At 49.0% G+C, this 24,118-nt stretch overlaps 1 protein-coding gene across 1 annotated transcript in view; it reads left to right on the forward strand.

Moving 5' to 3' along the window:
• The window catches only part of IGDCC4 (immunoglobulin superfamily, DCC subclass, member 4), a 32,502-nt gene that overhangs the window by 2,807 nt on the left and 5,577 nt on the right, over window positions 1–24,118 (forward strand). The window contains exons 2-14 of the mRNA XM_004687514.2: window positions 1,786–2,136; window positions 2,850–2,991; window positions 10,232–10,368; window positions 11,667–11,807; window positions 15,721–15,876; window positions 16,487–16,900; window positions 17,421–17,585; window positions 18,127–18,264; window positions 19,123–19,293; window positions 20,273–20,509; window positions 20,663–20,764; window positions 22,558–22,741; window positions 23,744–23,871. Coding sequence (XP_004687571.2) covers window positions 1,786–2,136; window positions 2,850–2,991; window positions 10,232–10,368; window positions 11,667–11,807; window positions 15,721–15,876; window positions 16,487–16,900; window positions 17,421–17,585; window positions 18,127–18,264; window positions 19,123–19,293; window positions 20,273–20,509; window positions 20,663–20,764; window positions 22,558–22,741; window positions 23,744–23,871 — 2,466 coding nt within the window. The remainder of the gene's footprint in view (window positions 1–1,785; window positions 2,137–2,849; window positions 2,992–10,231; window positions 10,369–11,666; window positions 11,808–15,720; window positions 15,877–16,486; window positions 16,901–17,420; window positions 17,586–18,126; window positions 18,265–19,122; window positions 19,294–20,272; window positions 20,510–20,662; window positions 20,765–22,557; window positions 22,742–23,743; window positions 23,872–24,118) is intronic.

Here is a 24,118-nt window from a genome sequence, read left to right on the forward strand (position 1 = left end):
AAAGAAAGAAAGAAAGGAAGAAAGAAAAAGAAATGAATAGCTTAGGGGAAAAGAGAGAGAGATAAATTGGTGAATGCGTCCTACCAATTCTACTGAGCTGGAACCCCAATAGCACTCTGAAAGTTGGTGAAAAAACATTCCACGACCCACATGTCTGGTTATATATCAAACCTGGCTACTTAACTCCAGCCTCAGTTCCCAGCAATCCTTCCTTTGGTGCTGATGACACTATAGGATCTGTAGTCCTTGGTGTCTTAGATCTCTTCATCTGGGGTGGCGGTGGGGTCCATAAAACCTATTTATGGAGTTTGTTCAGGACATCCTCTCCCCCAACAAGGTGACTTGGCGAGGCTATAACAGAGCTGGGTCTAGAACTGAGGGTCTCCTGATTCCATAACCATTGTGTTTTCTACATGTCCTAGACAACTGTTGGCCCACAATGACCTTATCGTGAGTATGGGCCATTATCCTCACCCCTGTCCCTGGTTCACTATCAAACATACCAACACTACCTTGAAACAAGAGTCAGGCCAGAGGCTAAGAAAGGACCTTGGGCCACTGAGTTTTTGTGAAACAGAGAGACAGTATGAGTTCAATCTTCTGGGAGAACCATTTATCTGTCAATAGTGGTTACTGGCCCTTGCTAAACTGTGGGTTAAAATGATAGACATTGGTCTTTGTGTGACTTGCTTTGACTCGTCTTAGACTCGCTTTGACTAGAGCTTGGGCTGGCCCTGACCAGGGTGGTCATGGAGCACTCAGTTTTGCCCAGCAGAATCTGCTCACGGTATCCACTTGTGGGATAGGAGAGGGAGTCTAGCTTCTTTTATCCAGGTGCTCACAGACCAGCTGGATCTTATTTTTATTTTGTTTATCCAAGATATTCATATATACACAGAGCATGTTCTCACACCCACCATACATTTCCTGGATACAGTATTTTTCAACTCTAGTATATATTTTTTGTTGGATATCAGTAGTCAAGATAATTCCTAAGGAGGGAATGACGTTGCTGAACCCCATTCTATCCCAGGCTAGAGACTGTGCTGTGCTCTTTTCCCATATGTGTCCTCTCAGTGAATGTCCACCACAGCTCTATGAGGAAGGAATCAATCTATTTTTATTGAGATATGATCCACATATCATAAAACTCACTATTTAAAGTGCAGAAATAAGTAGTTTTTCGTAGGTTTCACAAGGATGTGCAACCATCATCACTATCTAATTCTAGAACATTTTCCTCTCCCAAAAAAGAAATCTCACACTCTTTAACGATCACTCCTCATTCTCCCCTCTCTCTCTAGTCCTTGGCAACCACGAATGTCCTTTCTGTCTCTATGGGTCTGCCTATTCTGGATGTTTTATAGAAATGTGGTATTTTGTGTCTAACTTCCTTTACTTAGCATAAAGTTTTCAGCCTTCACCCGCATTGGATGGTACATCAATACTTCATTCCTGTTGATGGCTGGATAATGTATCTATCATTCATTAGGTGACAGGTATTTGAGCTGCTTCTACTTTTTTCCCATTATGAAGAGTGGTTTTATGATCCGTGTTTTCATGGTGAGGAAATTGAACAGTAGGGGAAGGTGGGCACAGAGAAGCACAGCAGTTTGGCCAACATCACAGTGAGGGGCAGTGCCAGAAACCAGAGGCAAGTCTCTCCTAGAGACAACTTCTCCCATCCTCTCAGGTGCCCCAGCCCCAGGTGGGGGGCCTCAAGAGCTGGGGGCTACCAGACATTGGAAGATACCCACTACCTTCCTCTCTGCTCCTTCCATGCAGGGGAGCTGCCTTTGTTCCAGGAGGTGACGGTGGAGCTGAGCTGTGGAGCAGGGCCGCTGCGAGTGATCCTGGGCCCAGGGCAGATGGCGGTGCTGGACTGTAGTCTGGGGGCTGCCACAGCTGGACCTCCTACCAGTGTGACATGGAGCAAAGATGGAGGCGCCCTGCCGGAGCATGACCACCTGCGCCTGCTTCCCAATGGCTCCCTGTGGCTGTCCCCACCACCAGCACCCAACAGCAGTGACAAGGCTGTCTCCAGAGCAGCGGAGGTCATTGAGGGCAATTATTCCTGCCTGGCCCATGGCCCCCTTGGAGTGGTGGCCAGCCAGGTGGCCATGCTGAAGCTTGCCTGTAAGTGCCTACATTTGGGGGCTAAGCTGAGACCTGGGAGACTTTGGGTGTGGGAATGGGGTTTGAGGTAGGTCATTTGCCTGAAGGCCTCTCTCTGGAGGCCACTGTCTTGCTAAGCAGACCCCTGTCCTGCCTCCTGTCCTGCTAAGCAGAACCCTGGCTGGTATCGTTTGCCTCACTGTTCAGTAGTCCCACTGCTCCCCACTCCTTCTCTTTCCCTCCGAGTTTCTCTTCTTGTCTTCCCCTTGGGGTCTAGAGTGGCGCTCTCCTCCCGGAAGCCTGCCAGAGAGGCTGGAAGAGTCAGAATCCTGCCTCCCCAGGGAGTTCCTCACCCCCACAACAGGTGCAGTGTGGGGAATCAAGCCCCCTTGTTCAGCTCACCCCTCAGAAGGCTCTCAGGAGGCACAGATCACCATGAGATAATTTTCATGTGTGTTACTCTAGTCTGACCACAATATGCTGTTAGTCAGAGGGACTTGAATTCATTCTGCAGCTGCATCTGATCCGTAATCCCCACTGCTCACCCCTGGCTGCCTCTCTCCAACTGTCTCCCTTGCTCTGAATTTGCTCTGCTTGTGTTTCTACTCCTGTGATTCTGTGTCTGTGTGTCACGCGTGCCTAAGTGTGTGTGTTTGTGTAAGACGTGGCTCGCTGTCCATGCTCACGGTCCATGTCTCTTTCCCATGCCCTATCCTTGCTGTCCTCATCCCCAGCACTTGCAGGCTTCTCTCTGCACCCGGAATCTCAGACGGTGGAGGAGAATGGGACGGCCCGGTTTGAGTGCCACATCGAAGGGCTGCCAGCTCCTGTCATTACTTGGGAGAAGGACCAGATGGCAGTGCCTGAGGAGCCTCGGTGAGTGCCCTGTAGGGAACTGGGGAGTGCGTCCCAGTGGGCAGACCAGAGAGGGCGCTGAGGTATGCTCAAGACCTGAGTTTCTTATGTTGGGGTCACTCCACTTGTTCAAACTGACTTGGGAGCCAACCACTGCCTGACTGTCCTCTTGCTTCTGGTTCAAAAGATGGGTTGGATGTGTTTCTCAAAAGAGAAGTTTTTTGCTCTCTGGGAGGAAAGCCTCCCAGCAAGGTGTGGCCCTTGGAGAGGGGTGGTCGGGTCCTTCAGAGCTAGTCCAACCACTTGCTTTTTGAGAAGAAGGGCTAGAGAGGAGCTGTAGTGTAAGCAAGGCCCCACAGTGAGTCATTGGGAAGAATGTTGTTCATCCAGGGCTGGGAGGCTGCTGGGAAGGTTCTCTCTTTGTAGGGTTCCTCTGGAGTTTCCACCTTGGATGCATAACTTCCTTTCTCAGTTGCAAACACTGGGGTATAGTGTCTGATAAATGGGTTGTGGCTGTTCTTGCTGTTTCACTCTCCTCTCTCCCTATAAAGGCAATGGACAGGTGGAGAAAGGCCTCGGAGGAGTTTCTAGGCTGGCAGAGAAGCAAAGGCTAACTCCTAGAGTTCACCTGTATTGCGGCCTCCTGGGCAGACCCAGATGTCCATGCATCATGAGCAGGAAGCATGAGGCTCACGTATCTGAGCTTATATCTTGATCTTAAAGAGTCATCTCGTGACTTGCTCGCCAGCCCTGTGCATTCTTGCATTTTTGGAAACGTGACTCCAGTAGCCTTTCCCAGCTACTCTGCAGTTGAGTTGATAGCTCACTCTCTCATTTTCTTCTGGTGGAGGTGGTGTTCTTTAGAACTCAGAAATACTGGTTTCTGGATCTCCCCAGCTTGGAACTAACCTGTCTTGAGTTGTCCCAGCTCCTCTGACTATTTGCCCATGTCTAGGTAGGGGTGAAGGTGTAGGAGAAAAGCCACAGGACACAGCCAGGCAACACTGGTGAGGGAGAAGGCTGGGAGGCCAAGATATAAGCGATCCTGTTGACTTTGGTGATCAGCGAGCCCTATTGGTCTTCAGTAAGTCACTTCTCACTCAGCTTCATCCTTCCCATATATAAAATTAAAGGGAAAACGTGAAAGGGTGGAATTAGGTCATAGTTTCCCAAAGTATTCTCTTTGTAGCACATTAGTCCCTAAAGATGCTTCTTGAGAAAAGTGTCCCATGGTCAGATAAGTTCAGGGAACTGCCCAGAAATCCCCCTTGTGTTGCTGAGCAGAGCCTCAGACGGCCTATGCTGCAGGAGCTCCTTCTACTCAGTGGCCTCGGGCCCTTCCCGGATGCTCTAGGGAGTGGACTGTGGGGTGCTGGCCCAACTGCACCTGACCTGGCATATTCTATGCCTTTCTGAAGGTGGGGTTTCTCACCATTACTTGGCGGTACTTCCTGGAAGTTGTACGAACACAGAAAGAATGAGCTGGATGAGAATCAAGTGAGGCCTGACTCCTGTGCGTCCCCAAAGACAAAGGAGAGAGCAGAAAAATTGCCTGGGTTGAAAGTTACTACAGGGACTTCTTTTTTTTTTTTTAACTATAGGAACTTCTTAGGGTGAGCTCATTCTGGGCCCAGCATTGTGCTTTAAGCCTTTTACAAAATATATTTTCTCATTTACTTCTTCTTACCACCCTCAAAGTGTTTCTTATGTTTCTCTTAGTTTATGTTCCTAATGGATGCATTTTTCAAATTCATGAAAACAAAAAAGAAGAAACAAAAATTATTCACTATCTTTCCACCCAAGGAAAGCCACTGTTAGTTTTGATATCTGTCCTTCTAAACTTTACCCGCTATGGGTTTATAAATAGTATTTTTTATCATTTTGGGCATTATTGTACATGTTGAAGTTTTCTTCCAAAAACCTTTTAATTCAAAGTAAAAATAGGATTATATTGCAGCTTTCTCTTATAAATATATATTTATTTATTTATTATATATTTATTTATTTATTATATTTACATATATATGTATATTTAAAGATTTATTCATTTATGCATAGAGAATTGGGATATAGCCCAGAGATGCAGGGGTGGTGAGAGGACTCACTAGTGATAGAGTGGGGAGCAGAACAGGCAGATCGTCGAAGTACACTGCTGAGGGGAGCAGCGGGCGGGACAGGAGAGATCTGCCATGCTATGTGGGTCACCTCCAGGGTGGGAATTGAACTCATGCTGAAGTGGCTTTAGCTTCTTAGTGCTGTGATTCAACCTGCTGCGCCACCAGGGAAGGCCCACAGCTTTCCCTTATTTTCACTTAACACATAATGAATATTCTTGTCTATGCCTGCACACATGGCTGTGTCAGATATTATTACCTGGGCTGTTAAACAACAAAACTAACGATCAGAGACAGAAATAACTTGCCTCAGGTCACACGGTTAGTACCCAGAATGCCAGAATCGCATGGATGACACACACACTTCTCTGGGATTTAATGTTTGGGTGTAGGATCTGAAGAAGTTCCTGCTGCAGGTGGTCTGTGCCTCAGAGTCGAGAAGTTACTTCCTAATGTTTCTCAGCAGCGAGGTGCTCTGGCCTCCCAGTATCTAGTTCAGGCATCACCCATGAAACCACAAGCCTCTCCCAGGAGGCAAGAGCTGCCAGTTCCTGGACTCTGGAAGTGTTTGCCCCCAAGTCCTCTGAAAAGTGATCCTCTCCTATAAATAAGCCAGGATCACATGTCCAGCACATTGTGTGGGGGGAATAAAGAAATGTCTAAAACAGCAACTTGATTATACCCAAGGTATGTATTTTTACCCATGCTCAGATATAGCACATGTACAAATATGCTATTCATAAACGTGGCCCAGTGGTTTGAAAAAGACCATATGCCTTGGTGTGGGGTGTGCACATGTGCAGTTAATAAACACTCTCTGTCAGGGTATATGTGCATATTTTTGGAACTGATGGTGAAGAGTAGGCCCTGAAGCAGTTTCCTGGTATTTATACTCATTTCTAATGATAGAGATAATTTTCCTTCCATGGGAACCCGTGATCAGTGAAAGCAACCTCAGGATTTCACAAAATCCCTTCATAATTTTGGCCATCCCAAAACTATTTACTTGGTATATTTTCTTTAAGTCGGCTCTCTCTTTTGTTACTCTGACACAAACTAAAAAGGAACACTAGCTCACACACTAAAATGGCAAACCAGCAACACTTACCACAAATAGAAGTTAACCATAAAAATAAATACAAAACCATTGGAATAAAAATGTGTGTCTGGACCCACTTGAAATCATTTTGTTATCACCATTCTCTCACACTTTTAAAATATGGCACTAATGGACTTAAGTGCCATGGGGCCCCTAGTCACAGTCGTCCCTGGGCATCTCCTCTGTCTTTCACCTGTCAACCTCATGTGACCCTTTTCTTGGGGTCCATCTCTGAAGGGCTGGGTGGAGGCTCCTGGACTTCAGGAAATCCAGAGCAGCTGTGTTCTTTCTTTTGCATTCTTGAGTGCCTGGGTCCAAGTGACCATTTTGGGGTGGAGACAGCCTTAAGGCTTAAGCTCAGGCATGGAAAATCTTTCGCACAGAGGTGACTTTTCATTCTATGAGTAGCTATTTTGTTTTATTTGAAATTTGAATTAAATTTTAAGTGATAAAATATACCAGAAAGGGGGAACATTGCCACCTACCCCCTGAACACGGCTATCACCATTTTGAGTGTTCCCTCCCAGCCATTTAAGATATAACTATGTTCCTGCATCTGTGTTTGGCTTTTGTGTCCATGAGCTAATATGAACTTACAACCATTAAAGATACCAGGTGCCTTTGTGAAGTGGGCAGGATAAGAATTGTGGAACCATGTTTCAATGAGACACCTGAGGCCCAAACATTCAGAGTGATGTGTTAAAATCACCAGTGGGGCCGCTGCTGCTTCTGTGGGGGTCTGGAGTTACACAGCCATGTCCAAGGGCATGTACCTTGTTTAATTTCAATTTTTAAAAGTTTTAAATTTTCAAATGAATATTCACTGTATTACAGGGCACCCCAGTGTGAACTGAGCTGCCTGTCTGTGAGTCTTCACCTGTGCACTTAAAATTCAGTTGTTCTCAAAAAAAAAAAAAATTTAGTTGTTCTGCAGGCACACACAAAAGGGTCAATAATGGGTTTATTTACAAAAGGGGGAAGGAAAAGGAACAACCCAGGGAAAGAGAGAGATATACAAGGTAATTAGAATATCTTACTGGCTCTGCTGACTTGGAGTTCTGGTAACAGACTAAATGATAGCCCCCAGTCACAGGGTCCCGAGAGCTGTTGCCCAAGTGAGAGAGAGCTGTAGAAAATGGTGCCCTGGCTCTCCCTGGTGGCACAACGGGATAAAGCACCACATTATGAAGCTCTCCGAAGCCACTGCAGCATGAGTTCAATCCCTGGACGGGGAGCTGACCCACATGGTGGCAGACCTCTCCTGACCCGCCCGCTGCTCCCCTCAATAAGTTTTCAATAGATCTGCCTGTTCTGTTCCCCACTCTCTCTCTCTGATGAATCTGATGAATCCTTTCACCCACCACACCTCTGGCCTGTATCCCAGTGCAGTAAGCATAAAAAAATAAATCTTTAAAAAAGAAAAGAAAATGGCTTCCTATTTATCCCCCAAAGTCCCAGAATGCCTGCTTAGATCCGCCCTTAGGTCCTCGCAGTTCTCTCCCTGGTACTGCTGGGAGTTGTAGTTTCCAATCACTAGAATAGGGGATGGAGTCCACAAAACTCTGCAGAGTTCCTTTAGGACATCTAGTTTTTATAGTTTCTGGGCTGGTGAACATATGGAGATTTGGGGAGAGCTGCAACTACCCCACTCTTTTTTTTTTTTTTTACCCCACTCTTTTTGCATACCTTGCTCTGCTTCTTTATCTTGCTGTTGATTTGTGTTGGGATTTTTTTTAGTACCCTTTGCAGCATATCAGTGATCTAGTGAGTGGAAAACACTTTTTTAAACCATAGCAAATATGAGTCCCCACTCCTAGAGAAGCCTCCACAAATGATATATGTGAACCTTACCCCCCTTAACATTATTGCACACCTGTCCTAACCTATCATTTATCTATTTCCCAAAAATAGAATTGCTTTGTAAACAGTTTTGTGACTCCCCCAGCTTCCCACTAGCCAGTTTAACTTGAAAACCTTTTCAAGCACAGCTCCTTAAAACACATTTTATAAGAAAGATTTTAGATGAACACTGACTGCAGACCCTGTTGCTCCTGATGGCTGCAGCAACAGCACCATATCCAAGGGAAAGTATCACTCCTTCATCATTCACTCATTCAACACGCATGATTACAGAAACGGTGCTTGTCAAAGGAGGTATCAGCTCTTGGGCACCTGGGGCACAATCCCCCTGGCAAGGGAGTAATTTTGGGGTTAAGAAGTGTGGGCAGCTCTGGCAGGCACCCTGTTGGCCTGGTCAGCAGGCTAGAGCCAGGGAGCGACCAGACCTTGGATCCAGAACATACTTGCTGGAGGAGATGGGGATGGGGTCCTGCTTGTCTCCCACACTTGTCCTTTCCCTTCAGTTTTCTGTAGCAGCATACTGGGACCTGGTCCAGGGTTTTACTTCCAAGCACCCTTTGCCTCCTTGTCCCTTTGCCCCCTCTAATGTGAGCAGCTGGGGGGACAGAGGAGAGCTTGCCTTTGGCATGAGGGAAGGAGGGATGTAGGTTTCTGGTTTTTCTCTTAAGTCTTTGGACCAGATTTCCAGGCCCCTGGTCAGAAGTCTCTCCCAACACTATTGAGTTAGCTCTTTCCTGTGGTTAGATTTTTTCATACCCCATTTCCCGACAAGCCAAGCGATCTTCATCAAATGCACAGCTGCCCCCTTCCCTCTCTTGCCTTGGCAAAGTCTACACCTGGGAGTTAGCACCATTTGCTCTATTGAGAAACTAGGACTCTCTGCCTTGAGCTGTCCCTGCAAGGATCACAGCTGGAGGGGTCAGCTCACTTGCCCTCTGCGTGGGCCAGAAGCTACTCTGCTCTTAGCATCTTGGTCCTATGGGTAATTCTCCACCTTAGATTGCAATGTCTCTGGACCTTTCTAGCTTGAGCAGCTTTTACCTCTAATCAAGAGGGCAGAGAAGCCACTCACATCTATCTTGCCCCTATATATGTTAACTAGAGCTTGTTAAGTATCACTGGGGTTTGCTGGAGAATACATTCCTTCCAGGGCATTCTCTGTCGTCTGATGGTTGTTGAAACAGAGATGGGGCAGGGTCATGGAATTTGACACCAGAAGACCTAGGTTCAAGTTTTAACTGCACCAGTGATGAGACCCTGGGGACATATCTTATTCCCTCAAAGCCTCGGTTTTGTCACCAACAAAATGGAAGTTGTGATCACCTCTAGCTTTTGGATTTGTTTTGTGAGATATCAGCTTAAATAGTGGGAACAAAGGAATGTTGCCAGTGGAGGGAGTAATTAATACAGGTGAATGGTTTTAAAATAAGTATATATATATATATAAGTATATATATGTACTTATAGACACACACACACAAATACAAACATATATAATAATAAGTCTCACTGTGAGGATCCCAGAGACAAATACCAGAAACATTCAGTACGAGCATGTAAGTGTTCCATATTGCTCTCTCCAACTCCCCCCTGCCCCTCCCCACACAAAAACACACACACTGTTCTATACCAAATATATTTTGAAGATCATCCTACATCAGCACACATGGGCTACCTCCTTTTTAACAGCTGCCTAGCATTCCACTGTATGAATGGTTCCAAACCAGCTTTGCAGCTGTCGACCTCCAGGTGTATACTTGGATTGTTTCCAGTTTTTTGCTGTAACAAATAGTGCTAGAGTGACTGTCATTAAGAGTACATATTTGTGTACATTTATGAGAATATCTGTGGGACAGAGTCCTTGAGGTAGCATTGTTGTGTCAAAAGGCTTATGCAAGTCTAATGTGAAGATATCAGCAGTTTGCCCTTGAAAGGGGGTATATTAGTAGGTTTGGAGTGCCCTTCCCTATTCCTCCTAGGGCATTATTAAATTTTTTGATCTTTGCTACTTTCAGAGGTAAAAATGGTATCTTATAGCTTTGATTTGCATTTCTTTAGTATGCATGAGATTTGAAATCCTGTAGGTATTTCAGGCTGGAATGGAAGGTGGACCAGGAAGGTTTGGGCAAGCCACCCTCCCTGTAGTGTTCCCACCCACCTCACAGGTACCCTCTCCCCCCTTCCCAAGATTCATCACTCTTCCCAACGGGGTCCTCCAGATCTTGGATGTTCAGGAGGGTGATGCTGGCTCCTACCGCTGTGTGGCCACCAACTCTGCCCACCAGCGCTTCAGCCAGGAGGCCGTACTCAGTGTGACCCACAGAGGTGAGGAGGCTGATTGGGGGAGGGGAAATTGAGGGTTTCTGCCATCAACCACCTCAGTGTTTAGAGGGGACTCAAGAGGTCCAAACCCTGCCTTCAAATGGATGTGGGGGTATTAGTCCCATGGACAGGTGAGGCTTCAAAGCTCAGAGAAAGCAGGACCACCCAGTGAGTCAGGGATAGAACTGGGCTGGGAACCCAAGACTGGACTTCCAGTCCGGGCTCCCTCCCTCCTGTGTAGTCTCTGTTCCCTTGGATTGGATGGAGCATCAAGGACTAGGGAAAGGAATGGGGTGGTAAGGCGCCTGAGGAGGGCTATGAGTGCCCTGAAGACCTCATCACTGCCCCTTTGTGACTCCAAGGTCTCCTGGCACAGGGGGATTCTCCCCTTGCCACAGTGCACTGTAGCAAGTGTGCTTATCTTTTTCTCGGAAAAGATCCTGCCCATATGTGATTCCGTAGGAAGGGCAGGGCTTTGGGGTCAGAAAGACCTGGTTGGAATTCTGGCTTCCCCACTCACCATCTGTGTGACCCTGGCCTTGTTCTCGAATGTCAGGTTCAGGGGGGTGGTGAGAATAGCTGAGACACGAATGGAGAGTGCCCAGACATAGCAGGTGTGAACAAACCTCACTGAGGCCTGCCCCAGCAGGCTTCCCCTTGCCATGGCATCTCCCCTCACTTGGCTACTGCCTTATACATCCCTCTTACCTACTCCTCCCTAACCCTACACCCACCCACAGTTAAGGACTTAGCTGGTGGGGCTCTGGCTGGTGGGCCCAGTCCTCATGGTGGGTCTCTGCCTCCACCTGCTGGACAAACGAGGTATTTCCCATGCCCACCCACATGGCCTGAGTCTTGCTGAGAACTTGGCAGGGAGTCAGTGCTCAGGGAGCTGCCAAGGTGGCAGAAACTTTTACCCACTGCTGCCACTTCCATGTGGGAACCTGAGACTCTTTGGAGAGGGACTTGCCTGTGGTCACACCACATATTGATGGCAGTAATGAAGCTAAACAATGATTATTATTTCCCAATCCATACCCTCTGGGCTTCTGCCTGAAGGGTTAGTAGGATTTGGGAGGAAGACTGAGGGTAGGTGTGTCATAGGCCAGATTATTTTTCTCCTGGCTTCAAGAGAAAGAACTTTGAGTTCCAATCCCAGCTCTGCTGAGCTGTGTCACCACCGTTTACCAGATGACATCCTGATTGCTCCCTGTCCACCTGCCAGGTAACTATTATCAGGTGAGGTACTGCAAGTGAAGACACTAATGGTAAGGTTCCCTCCTGCCCTGCTCTTTCTCCAGGGTCCTTGGTGTCCACCCAGGGGCATGATGTGGTCATTGTGGCAGCCCCAGAAAACACCACGGTGGTCTCTGGCCAGAGTGTGGTGATGGAGTGTGTGGCCTCAGCTGACCCCACCCCTTTCGTGTCCTGGGTCCGACAGGGTAAGTGAAGGAAACAGGAACGAGGAGGTGGTGAGTCTCCCCAAGCCGGGGAACTGTGAGCTTTAGTGCAGAAGAACCCCTCTGCCAGGGCCAACTGTGAACGGGAAACCTGGACAAACTTAACCACCTGTCTGGGTAGCATGTTTCCTTTACCAAGGAAGCTCTTGGCCCCCCTTTACACATTGTTACTGAGACCCTACCTAGGGTGGTCACTAGGCCAGTTTCCGCATCTTCTTTCCCTTCTGCACAAGACTTACAAGTGAGTGTGTGAGAGTTGGGAAGGTGCCACACCGCTGGTACGGCAGATAGATCCAGGATCCCACAGCTGGTCTAACCACAGAGTTGCTTCCAGCCTTTATGTGCCTGGCTGTAGGCTGGGTACAGTGAATGAAATCTCCAGATGAGACAGAGAGGGACTCTGCCCTCTGAACTTATAGTGTGGATGAGGGAGATAAAAACAGCCACAATGGGCCCTCCCTGGTGGCGCAGTGGGTTAAAGCACTGCACTGAGAAGCTAAAGCCACGTCCGCATGAATTTCATTCCCGCCTGCCCCGGAGGTGACCACATGGCGTGGCAGACCTCTCCTGACTTGCCCGCTGCTCCCCTCAACAGTGTACTTCATTGATCTGCCTGTTCTGCTCCCCACTCTGCCTCTGGAGAAGCCTCTCACCGCCCCTGAGCCTCTGGCCTGTACCCCAGTTCTGTATGCACAAATAAATAAACCTTTAAAAAAAAAAAAAAGAACAGCCACGATGAGTGGTTTGTTAGTGTCAGGCAGCAAGTGACCAGTGCCCAGTGGAACTGCACCACAGGAGGTGCTATCAAGGCAATGCCCGCTGGGCCGGACCACCTTGCAACCTACTCAGCATTCAGACTCATTCTCCTGTGCTCCCTGGAGGCCTGGGGCCAGGACTGTTATGCCCAGTGGGCAGATGAGGACACCGACTCAGAAGCAGGTGGAGAGGCAGGACCCAAACTTCAGAGCCTGTTCTCTTTTTGGTACACCAGTCCATACTGTCCTGTATGGGAAAAAAACAAGGACTATTTTTGTTTCTATTCATCAGTAAGAAGTGACTTGTCCCAAGTTAATGGGGAAATAAGTTTTACACTAGTTTTCTTTACCCTTCTTTCCTGGTTCAGGCTATTACCCTACCCTGCCTCTGCTTTTTTTTTTTTTTAAATAATATAATAGTTTATTTTTACATCATTTTGTGCACTTTTCCATCTCAGTTGCAATCCCCTTGGGCTTCCCATTACCCATGTGCCATCACCATGGTCCATGCTTTTTTTTTCAAGATTTATTTATGCAAGGGGTGGGGAGGGAAGTGCACGGGACTATGGTGATGGCACTTGGTGATGGCAAACCCGTGGGGATTACAATTGAGATTAAAAAAAAGAAAAGTACAAAATGATGTAAAAATAAACTGTTATATAAAAAAGATTTATTTATGCATACAAGAACTGGGGTGCAAGTCAGAGGTATGGGGGGTGAGAGGATTCACCAGGGACAGAGTGGGGGGCAGAACAGGCAGATATACTGAAATACATTGCTGAGGGGAGCAAGAGGCAGACAGGAGAGGTCTGCTGCACCATGTGGGTCACCTCCCGGGCTGGGGATTGATCTTGTGGTGCAGTAGCTACAGATAACCTCATAGTGCTGCGCTTTAACCCCTTGCACCACCAGTGAGGGCCCTGCCTCTGTTTTATAAATTTGCATCTCACATTCAAAAGCATATAGTTTAAAGAGAAATAATAAATGGAATGTCTGTCACCAAGATGTTAAGAAGGAACAATGGTGTCTTTGTGTCTCCCAGTCTGCAAGGCCTCATTGGACCTGCAGCACTTGCCTTGTTAGGATGATCTTAGGGCCAGCAGAACCCTCATACTATTATTGGGGCAAGGCTGTGGTGTTACCCAGAATTTCTAATATTAGTGTTTCAAGTCCTGATTATATATCGGGGACTTTAAACTCGTAGTCTCCTTCCCTCATGCCTAGAGAACTGTGAGCCAGCATGATCTCCCTGGTGGCCTAGGGGCTAGGTCTCAGTGCTATCACCACGATCTGAGTTTGATTCCCAGACAGGGCACTAAACCACATGTGGTGCAGTAGACATCTATTTTGCCTGCTGCTCCCCTCAGCAGAGTATTTCAGTAAATCTTCCTCTTCTGTTCCCCACATATTCTCCGGTGAATCTTCTCACCTCCCCACACCTCTGGCCTGGACTTCAGTTCTTCTATGCAAAAATAGAATTGTGAGCCAGGAATCAAGTGTCCTCTGTCTTTGCTACTGAAAGTACCCTTCAGAGCTACCACCTGGGCCCAGTTGAAAATGCAGAATCTGGGCCTGCTTGGGCTTCCATATCTGAAAGAGGTCTCCTGCAATTCTGTGATTCATAAGAACAAAGATTTGAGAATTGTTGTCCCAGAGGATCCTGACACCTGTGGTTCAGAGAACCACAGGAGAAACTGCTCCTAGCACTTCTAGACAGACTGGGAAGAGGACTGCACTGGAAAAGGGCTTCAACCCTGACCCTAGGCATTGTCCTTTTCCAGGAGCTTACTCCACTAAGTCAGGGAAGGCGCATGGCTTATTTTGCTCGATTGCAGAATTGTACATGTTCATTGTAGAAAACTAGGGGAATGTAGAAACAAACATCCTGCCACTCCTAAAAATTGTTAACATATGACTATTTTCTTCCAGATTTTTAAATGCACATGTACATTTTCTCCTCAAATTGAGAGCATGATGTACTTAGAGTTCCAGTTCTGTTTTCATTCAGCAGCATATCAGAACCATTTCCCCCCATCTTTAAGAGTTTTTTCAAAACCTGGTTTTTGAAAAATCTGCCCTTTCCAGTTCTTCATAGTTGCAGCTAGCACTCATACTACAGTGATCGGTGCTGTTTCCATATCCCCAGGGCAAGTGCCCACGTGGAATTCCTAGTTTCAAGGTCAAGGTGTGGCCCATGTGGAGCCTCCTGAACATTTACCCTTTCTCTAGTTTTGCAACTTTTTTTTTAATTTTCCCATTTTATAGAAAATTAACATCTGTATTTTGATGATTTCAATTTCTTTGATTATGTGAAGCTGAGAACACTTTGTGTTTCTTGGCCATTTGCATTTTTTCTCTGGATTTTCCATTCATATCCACAAGGCAGGGCTTTTGACATGATTTTTCACATGGAGATAAAAGTCTCTGCACACATTCAAATCTTTGTATCTGGCCAGACCTTTCCCAGTCATAAATTCTTCATTGTCTCATTGGCTAAGACTATAAGTAAGGTTGTGTCCTTTTTGAGAGATATGAGTTTAATAATGCTCAGGAATATCTGCTCATGTACTTAGCATCTGTTATGTACCTACACAGGGTTTTCAAAAACCTTATTTGTCCCACCATTTGTCATAGCAGGCCTTCCAGCCAGGGGCTCTCCATTTTACAGATGGAGACACTGAGGCTCCAGGGTCACAGACTAGTGGAGGGACTGTTGTATTCTCTCTCTCTCTCTTTTAAGATTTATTTTTATGCATGCAGAGCTGTACTGTTCAGAGGTCAGGGGCAGTGAGAGGATTGCCAGAGGCAGAGTGGGGAGCAGAACAGGCAGACTGACGAAATACACTGCTGAGGGGAGCAGTGGGAAATACACTGTTGAGGGGAGCAGTGGGCTAGACGGGAGAGGTCTGCTAGGCCATAAGGGTCAGCTCCCCCGCGGGCTTGGGGGATGGGAGGAGATCTAACTCGCCCAGAAGCGCTGCGGTTGCTTCACGGTGCTTTGCTTTAACCCGCTTCGCCTCCAGAGAGGACCCCGTTGTGTTCTCCAACCCGGTTCTAGAGTCCCTTTCCCTCCAGGCTGGGAAAGTGAACGGAGGGGCCGGTCCTCAGGGCCCGCTCCAGCGCTCCTTCTCCTCCTCCAGATGGGAAGCCTATCGCCACGGATGTCATCGTTCTGGGCCGCACCAATTTATTAATCTCCAGGGCACAGCCCCGGCATTCGGGCATCTATGTCTGCCGCGCCAACAAGCCCCTTACCCGCGACTTCGCCACCGCTGCCGCAGAGCTCCGAGTGCTGGGTGAGCTGTGATGGCTGAAGGTGGAGGTGTGAGGGAGCCGGGAGTGGTGCGGATTAAATGGGGCCAAGGGAAGACTAGGGAGAGAGAAGTGGGCAGAGGGTGTGTTAGGGGGACTGAGGTGCGATCCTGGAGGGGGAAGTGGGGATCCTGCTGGCTGCCGGGGGGGGGGGTGGAGGGGGGTGAGGTGGGGTCGGGTGTGTGTGTCAAACTCACGGGCAGGAGCCATTTGTTAGGGAACATTGAAGGACAGACTAGATAGATAACTGGGAGAAAGGAGGTGGTGGAAAGAGGCTGGAAGTTGGGGGGAGTTGGGTCAGGGAGGAACTCTAGAAGGTAGAGAGTAAACGAGTTAATGGGATGAGGCGGAGGAGAGCTATTTGGGATGTTTAGGGGAAGAATGGGAACCATTCTGGGAGAAGAAGAGCATGCTCAGTGTGAGGCTGGGTTAAAAACGGGGAGAAGCGTGTCTGCTGTCCTACAGTATTAGGGGAGGGTGGGGAAAGGTTACAGCACCTAGAGGAGTTCGTGGAAGCAGTGGGAATTTTTGGGGTGGGGGACAGAGCCCCCAGTGACCGGCGCTCTAGGTCAGCGTCCTCCTCTCCGCCCCCAGCGGCGCCTGCCATCTCGCAGGCGCCCGAGGCGCTGTCACGGACGCGGGCGAGCACCGCGCGCTTCGTGTGCCGCGCGTCGGGGGAGCCGCGGCCCGCGCTGCGCTGGCTGCACGATGGGGCGCCGCTGAGGCCCAACGGGCGCGTCAAGGTGCAGGGCGGAGGTGGTAGTCTGGTCATCACGCAGATCGGCCTGCAAGACGCCGGCTACTACCAGTGTGTGGCCGAGAACCACGCTGGCACTGCGTGCGCCGCCGCCCGGCTGGCGGTCGTGGTGCGCGAGGGGCTGCCCAGCGCTCCGACGCGCGTCACGGCCACACCACTGAGCAGCTCTGCGGTCCTGGTGGCCTGGGAACGACCCGAGCTGCACAGCGAGCAGATCATCGGCTTCTCCCTACACTACCAGAAGGCACGGGGTATGTCTGCTGGGGCCCTGAGTCGCTCCAGCTAAGGCCCAGAAAGGGGCGTCTTGGGAGGGCACAGGTTGGCTGGATCAAGCCAACCTGGGTGTAGACTGGATGGGACGGTTGGAGCCCCAGGGATGAGTTCATCTCCCTTCAGACTTAGACAACAGACTTCTGCCTTCCAGTGTGTGGCACGTTTTACTCTCAGCCAGTATGACAGAGGAGGAAGATGCTTCTCCCAGGGAGAATGCCTTGTCCTTAAAAGGAGCCACCTTTGAAACTGCTGCAGGGATTCCTTAATGGAGACTCTAGAAAGAACTTCCTAGACAGTGGAAGAACTAATAATACAGTGGAGTAGAAGCCGGGGTAGTTAATATTCTCCAGCGTAACTTACCTGGTATATGATTCAGCTATAAATTATTCCAGAGACTGGGACAATATCAAAGATCCTTAGACAGCCTTCAATTGCCTAGGGCCTGGTGGTAGCCCTGTGATGATAATAGTCTTTTTGTCCTCTGTGTCCCTGCAATAGGGATGGACAATGTGGAGTACCAGTTTGCAGTGAACAATGACACCACAGAGCTACAGGTTCGGGACCTGGAACCCAACACTGATTATGAGTTCTACGTGGTGGCCTACTCCCAGCTGGGGGCCAGCCGCACCTCCACCCCAGCGCTGGTCCACACACCGGATGATGGTAGGGCCTCTGAACCTGCAAGGGGCACCTTGGGGCCCAGAGAATTCCCTGGGGGTAGTAGCATTGCTTCTCTTTACTGGTGGGAGCTCTTTTACCTGCCTTGTGCCATCTTTTGTTCTCTGAAGAGGGTGGACAAGGGTTCTCCCCAGGTTATAGTCCAGGAAACTGAGGCCCAGAAAATGAGAGTGACTTGCCCATGGTCAATAGTACAACTGAGACCCACACCCAGATCTTGAGACTCCCTGTATCACATAACCCTTCTCGGGACACACATGCACCATCCAGTCAGGCAGGGGCCAGTGACATTAACCCATTGGTTGTTGGAGATTGTGCCCCAGACCTATTTCTGGCTTCAGGGTGGGAAGGATGTTCCCTCATGTCCAGCTTGGGGCTCTCCTGAGAAGCTCCCTTTCCTCCCTCAGATCCTGGTCCTGGGCCTACTTCTGACTTGCTGTGTGACCTGGGCAAGTCTCTGACCGATCCTGGGCCTCACCTTCCACGTCGGTGGAGCAGAGCTCATGCTGATGTTCTTCTGTCTCAGTCCCCAGCGCAGCACCTCAGCTCTCCCTGTCCAGCCCCAACCCCTCGGACATCAGGGTGGCGTGGCTGCCCCTGCCTCCCAGCCTGAGCAATGGGCAGGTGGTGAAGTACAAGATAGAGTACGGTTTGGGAAAGGAAGGTAAGTGGGGGAGGTGGAGGCTTACCTGCTTGGGAATTAAACATGTGAAGGGTTGGACCTGGGCAGAAATGGGGGTGGGGAGTGGGGAGTCTGAAGAAACGAGGCAGAGTGGTGCTACAAGGAAAGATGATTCTGGAAAAAGGGTGTGGGCTAAGGGTAGGGATGGCAGGAGTGAAAAGAAAAGACAAAGAGGGCTAGTTTTCTCTGGGGAGGCCAGAGTTGAGCCCCTCCTGCTCTATAGGTGCATTGCATAATCCTGTAAAGCCCCTAAGTTTCTTACCTGTGAAATGAGGCAGGTAACCCCTGGGTCCCTTCCAGCTCAAAAAATATGAATAGATGGGAGATAGAGAGGTAAGGGGTTTGTGGGTTTGGGAGAGATGGGGCATGGGGAGGGTGTGTTGAGGCAGATGTTGGTAACCTGGGGTGGGGGTATGCAAGGGATAAAAAGATTTAGGAGAAGGCAAGTAGCTAGAAGAAGGGGAGGGGGACGTTGAGGAGGAGGGAGGGAGGGAGGGAGAGACTTGGGGTGGTCATCAGGGCTCTGAAATGTGGCAATGCCTGTTGACCTTCAGGACCAACCCTCTGTGCCTACGCACTGCGGGGTGGGAAATTGAATGTGCAAAGTGTTGGGAAGCTGCGGTCATCGGCAGCTTGTGGAGAAGTGGGGGAAGCATGCTATAATCGTGTCCACTCTGAGCCAAGGCTGATGACCTGTGGTAGCCAGACCCACATTGTCCATCTAGCCACTGAGGCCTCAAGCTCCCCTGGGCACCGAGGAATCAGGATCTGGGGTGGAAGAGTTTGGTGCAGGGGAATGGAGGGTGGCCACCCAGCAGCTAGTCCTTTCTGTCCCAGCAGATCAGATTTTCTTCACCGAGGTGCCAGGAAATGAAACACAGCTTACGTTAAACTCGCTTCAGCCCAGCAAGGTGTATCGAGTGCGAATCTCAGCTGGCACAGGGGCTGGCTACGGGGCCCCCTCACAATGGGTGCAGCACAGGACACCCAGTGTACACAACCAGAGCCATGGTATGGGGCCTGGGTTGGGGTGACAGGATTGAGCAGTGTGTGGGTGCATGTGTGCCTTTGGAACCCAGACCCACCCCCCCACACCCCATACCCCCAACCCCACCTCAGAGATCTCCCATGGCTCCTCCCACAGGGTGGGTGACTGAGGACAGGTGTAGAAGTTGGCCTTTTACACACATTTAGGCTCAAAATGTCCCCTCTGTTTGTCATGTGACCCCAGACAAACCATTCACAACTCTAAGGCTTCAGTTACTGCCAAGCATGAAGACTGATAACGCAATGCAAATGAAATCTCTGGTACATAACAAGAAATTGCTCAATAGCAGCTGCTTCCATTATTATGGTTGTATTTGATCTTCTTGAAAGGCCCAGTAGTAGAGTGGCTAAAGGCAGACAAAACCAGACACACATACTATCTCTGTGACCTTAGGCAAGTCACTTAACTTCTCCGAGCCTCAGTTTTCTTATCTTTAAAATGGGGAAAATAGCATTTTTATTATTGTAGAAGGTTATGAGAATGAAGTTAAAATGCACGTACAAAGGGCTTAGCATAGTGTCTGATGAATAGTAAGCCCCCCAAGTATTGACTCTAAGTAGAGCTCCCTGTCTAATGACTCCACCCTCCTTCCCAGCTTCCACAAACCCTGTGACCCACTGATTGCCGGCTTCCATACGTTCATCCCTTCAGGGGACCTAGAGAGCCCCACACTCTGCCCCTAGTTAACCTCTTTGCAAATGCCCCAAATTCATCACTGCACTCACAGAACTCTGGGCCTGTACAATAGTGAGCCCGGGCCTGGCACTTAGGGTGGTAGGTGAGCGGGGAGGCTTTGAAAGAAGGCTGACAAGTGTGTCACTAAATACTGTCTTCCTGCTTTTGTTTCTTCTTGCCTCTTCTTCTTCTTCCATCCCTGGCCTCCTCCTCCTCCTCCTTCCCCGTTCTCTCCCTCCTCCTTCCCATCCTGCTCCTGTGCCCCAGTCCCTTTTGCCCCTGCAGAGTTGAAGGTACTGGCGAGGATGGAGTCCCTCGTTGTTTCCTGGCAGCCACCCCCTCATCCCGCCCAGATCTCTGGCTACAAACTGTACTGGCGGGAGGTGGGGGCTGAGGAGGAGACTGATGGTGAAAGCCCCCCAGGGGGCCGTGGAGACCAGGCTTGGGATGTGGGGCCTGTCCGACTCAAGAAGAAAGTGAAGCAGTATGAGCTGACCCAGCTAGGTGAGGAGCGCTGTGGGAGGGAGCCAGATGGACACAGCTTCAGAGGGGGCTGGACAAGTTGGGTGCAGGGATCAGATGGTATCTCCTCTGGGGATGAGAGAGTGACCCCAGAGGTCCTGCTAGCCAGTGAGTGACCCCTGTCACCTTCTGCAGTCCCTGGCCGGCTGTATGAGGTGAAGCTCGTGGCATTCAACAAACATGAGGACGGCTATGCAGCAGTGTGGAAGGGCAGAACGGAGAAGGCTCCCACACCAGGTGAGGGACTGCGGAGGCGGGAAAGGTCCAGAGGAGGCTTCTGTGTGCGGCTCCCTTTTTTTTCCCTCTGGTCAGGCCCTGGTGATCAGGCCATAGCCTTGGCCACTCCATTCTTCTAGGCCTGGGGTCCTCTTCCAGCTCCGAATGGCCTGTCAGAGACAGGAGTTCCAGTCCATTCCCTGCCTTTTAGTCTTGTCTTTCATGATCTGAACAATCCTAATTTGGAAGATTTGGACAGAAAGCAACCCCAACGTTGGAAGGTGGCTCCTGACCCTAAATTTGACCTTTACTGTTTGAAAACACACCCACCAATGTCATACTCTTAGCTTATCCCCGCACTCCCAGCAGGGAGAATCTGTTATGTGACTCACAGGAAACTGAGGCTCAGGCAGGTGAAAGCACCTGTTGAAGTCACACAGAACCCAGACTTGAACCAGGACTCCCTGCTCCCCGGCAGGCTTTTCCTTCTCAGGGACCTGTCCCGGCATCATGGTGGCCCATGCCATTGCTTCCTCACCCCTAAATTCCCAGGTTCATTCCCACCATGGGAAGCAGGTTAGTGGAAAGGAAACCCAATCAGGAGCCAAGAGACCTGGGTTCTAATTCCAGTTAGTTCATTCAGCAAGTCATTTCCTGAGAGTCTGCTACATGCCAGCTTTGTTCTAGGGATTTAGTGTGAAGAACAACACAAATAAGGTTTCTGCTCTCATGGAGTTGATATTTTGTGTTTATGTAATAAACACTTATCAGCCCATAGTTCTTACTATATATTCAGGTACATATATGCCGCATATGTAATTCAGGCTGCTATCACAAGAACATCATAGACTGGGGGCTTAGGCAACCAACATTTGCTTCCCATAGTCCTGGAGGTTAGGAAGCGCAAGATTAAGGTGTCAAGAGTCTGTGTCTGCTGAGAGTCCACTTGCTCATTCATAGATCATTAGTCTGGGTTCTCATGAGGCAGAGAGGGAGCTGGCGAGCTCTCTTCTGTAAGGGTGCTGCTTCTGAACTGAAAGCTTGTGTGCTCCCCAAATTCATGTGTTGAAGCCCTAGCCTCTGATGTGATGCATGAGAAGGCAATTAGGATTAGTGCCCTTACAAGAGTCACAAGAGAGCTAGTTTCATCTCTGTTCTCTGCTGCGTGACCAGAGAGTAAGAAGCCTGCACCCCAGAAGAGTACCCTCACCAGAACTTGACTATGCTGGCGCTTCATTCTCCAGACTGTGAGACATAAATGTGTTGTCTAAAAGCTACCAAGTTCTGGCTGCCTGAGTGGACAAAGACAGGCACAGATATTGTTCGTGAGGGATCCACCATATGTATATGAATTTTGGGGGTACACAAACATTCAGTCTATAACTATATGCCAGATACTTTTCTATGTACTTTACAAATACCAACTAATTTAATCCTCATCTCATAACTACTCCATGAGGCAGGCTCTCCTATCAGCTTCACTTACAGAATAGGAAATAAAGGCATAGAGGGGTTAGGTAACTTCTCCATGGTCACACAGCTAATAGGTGGCAGAGGTGGAATTTTAAGTGGGGTTGCCTGGCTCCTAACTGCCATGACTTGCTACTTCTCTCCTGTACATTCTTACATATCAGTGTTCCACAATCCACTGTATGTGTGACCTTGACAAAAGTCACTTAAATTCTTTCCTAAGATGAGGAAAAAAGAAGGGGCAAAAGAAGGTAAAAGGAAGAGACCATCAACTGGGAACCTGAGACACCTTACATGTTTAGGGAAGAGTGTCTTCCCTCTCCATACTCTTTTTCACCTTCCAGATCTGCCCATCCAGAGGGGGCCACCTTTGCCACCTGCCCATGTCCATGCAGAATCCAACAGCTCCACATCCATTTGGCTTCGGTGGAAAAAACCAGACTTCACCACAGTGAAGATTGTCAACTATACTGTGCGTTTCAGCCCCTGGGGGCTCAGGAATGCCTCCCTCGTCACTTATTACACCAGGTGGGGACCGGGCTGATGCTATAAAGGGGGAAAAAGAGTGGACAGGGTGGTGATGGAGGTAGCAGGAGCAGGTGGTGGTGAGGAGAGAGACCCTGGGGTTCAGGAACATTCCATGGTTCACATGTTACATTGGGGGACATAGGTGGAGAAGGGGAGGTCATCCAATCCCATCTCCTCAAAACAGAACCTTGGGAAGTGATGCAGGACAGTCCTATTACTTCAACCTCAGAGGGCTAACAAAAAGAGACAGCTCAGCTGCTGTCCTGAGAGGGCCCCCAGTCAGATGGGGAGACAGAATCCCTGCCTTGAGGAGTTGCTCGCTTATCAGAGAAAACATTACATAGGTATAATAGGTTGCAACAAATGGAAAATCAAGGCAAGGAAAAGATCCATCAAAAATGGCTCCCTGGGCCCCCCCTTGGTGATGCAAGGAGTGAAGTCTTAGCACTAGGAAACTATCAGGAGCCACTATAACACACGTTTGATCCCCGGTCAGGGAGCTGACCCACATGGCACAGCAGACCTCTGTCTTGCCTACTGCTTCCCTCAGCAGTGTATTTCAGTGCTTGTTCTGCTCCCCACTCTGACTGTGGTGAATCCTCTCACTCCTCTCCCCACCCTACACCTCTGGCCTGTACCCCAGTTCTTGTATGCATAAATAAATATACCTTTTTAAAAAAAGTTCTCTGGGTAGAGAATAACTCAGGTTAATCCAGGAAGGTTTCCTGGAGGAGGGGGCATGACTTGAAGATTGGCCATGAAGCACAATGACCAGACATACGTGAAGCAACATACGTCCAGAGCTCTCTATAGGTCCTCTGGGTGGTTTAGTGGCCTCCAAGCCAAGGGGCAGATTGCTTTCCTCAGGTGGGCTGGGGAAGGGGCTAGGGAATAGACTAGAAGTGTGTACCTGAATAAAAGAAATCTTTTTTAAAAAATTAAAAAAAAAAAAAAGAGTGTACTTGAGTATTAGTCACAGTTCTTTGGTTCTTCCCTTGGCAGCTCTGGAGAAGACATCCTCATTGGCGGGCTGAAGCCATTTACCAAGTATGAATTTGCAGTACAGTCACATGGTGTGGACATGGATGGGCCTTTCGGCTCAGTGGTGGAGCGCTCCACCCTGCCTGACCGTGAGTGCCCCTCGGCCCTGTTACCACGGGTCCATCTTGCCCAGCCACCCTGTTTTCTAACACATCTCTCAGAACCTCATTGTGACTGTCATTTGCTTTACATTTCTCAACCACTGACTCATGCATAATAATGTAAGATTTAGAGGAATGACTTAAGAGGTTGTGGCAAGACCACCCTGATGGGAAGAGAGGGACTAGGCCAGGGCAGGAGTCGTGGATTCTGTATTCGTGTCTCTGTCCTGCCCTG

Source organism: Condylura cristata, unplaced genomic scaffold (genome assembly GCF_000260355.1).
Source record: "Condylura cristata isolate star-nosed mole 26May11 unplaced genomic scaffold, ConCri1.0 scaffold00023, whole genome shotgun sequence".
Classification (NCBI taxonomy): domain Eukaryota; kingdom Metazoa; phylum Chordata; class Mammalia; order Eulipotyphla; family Talpidae; genus Condylura; species Condylura cristata.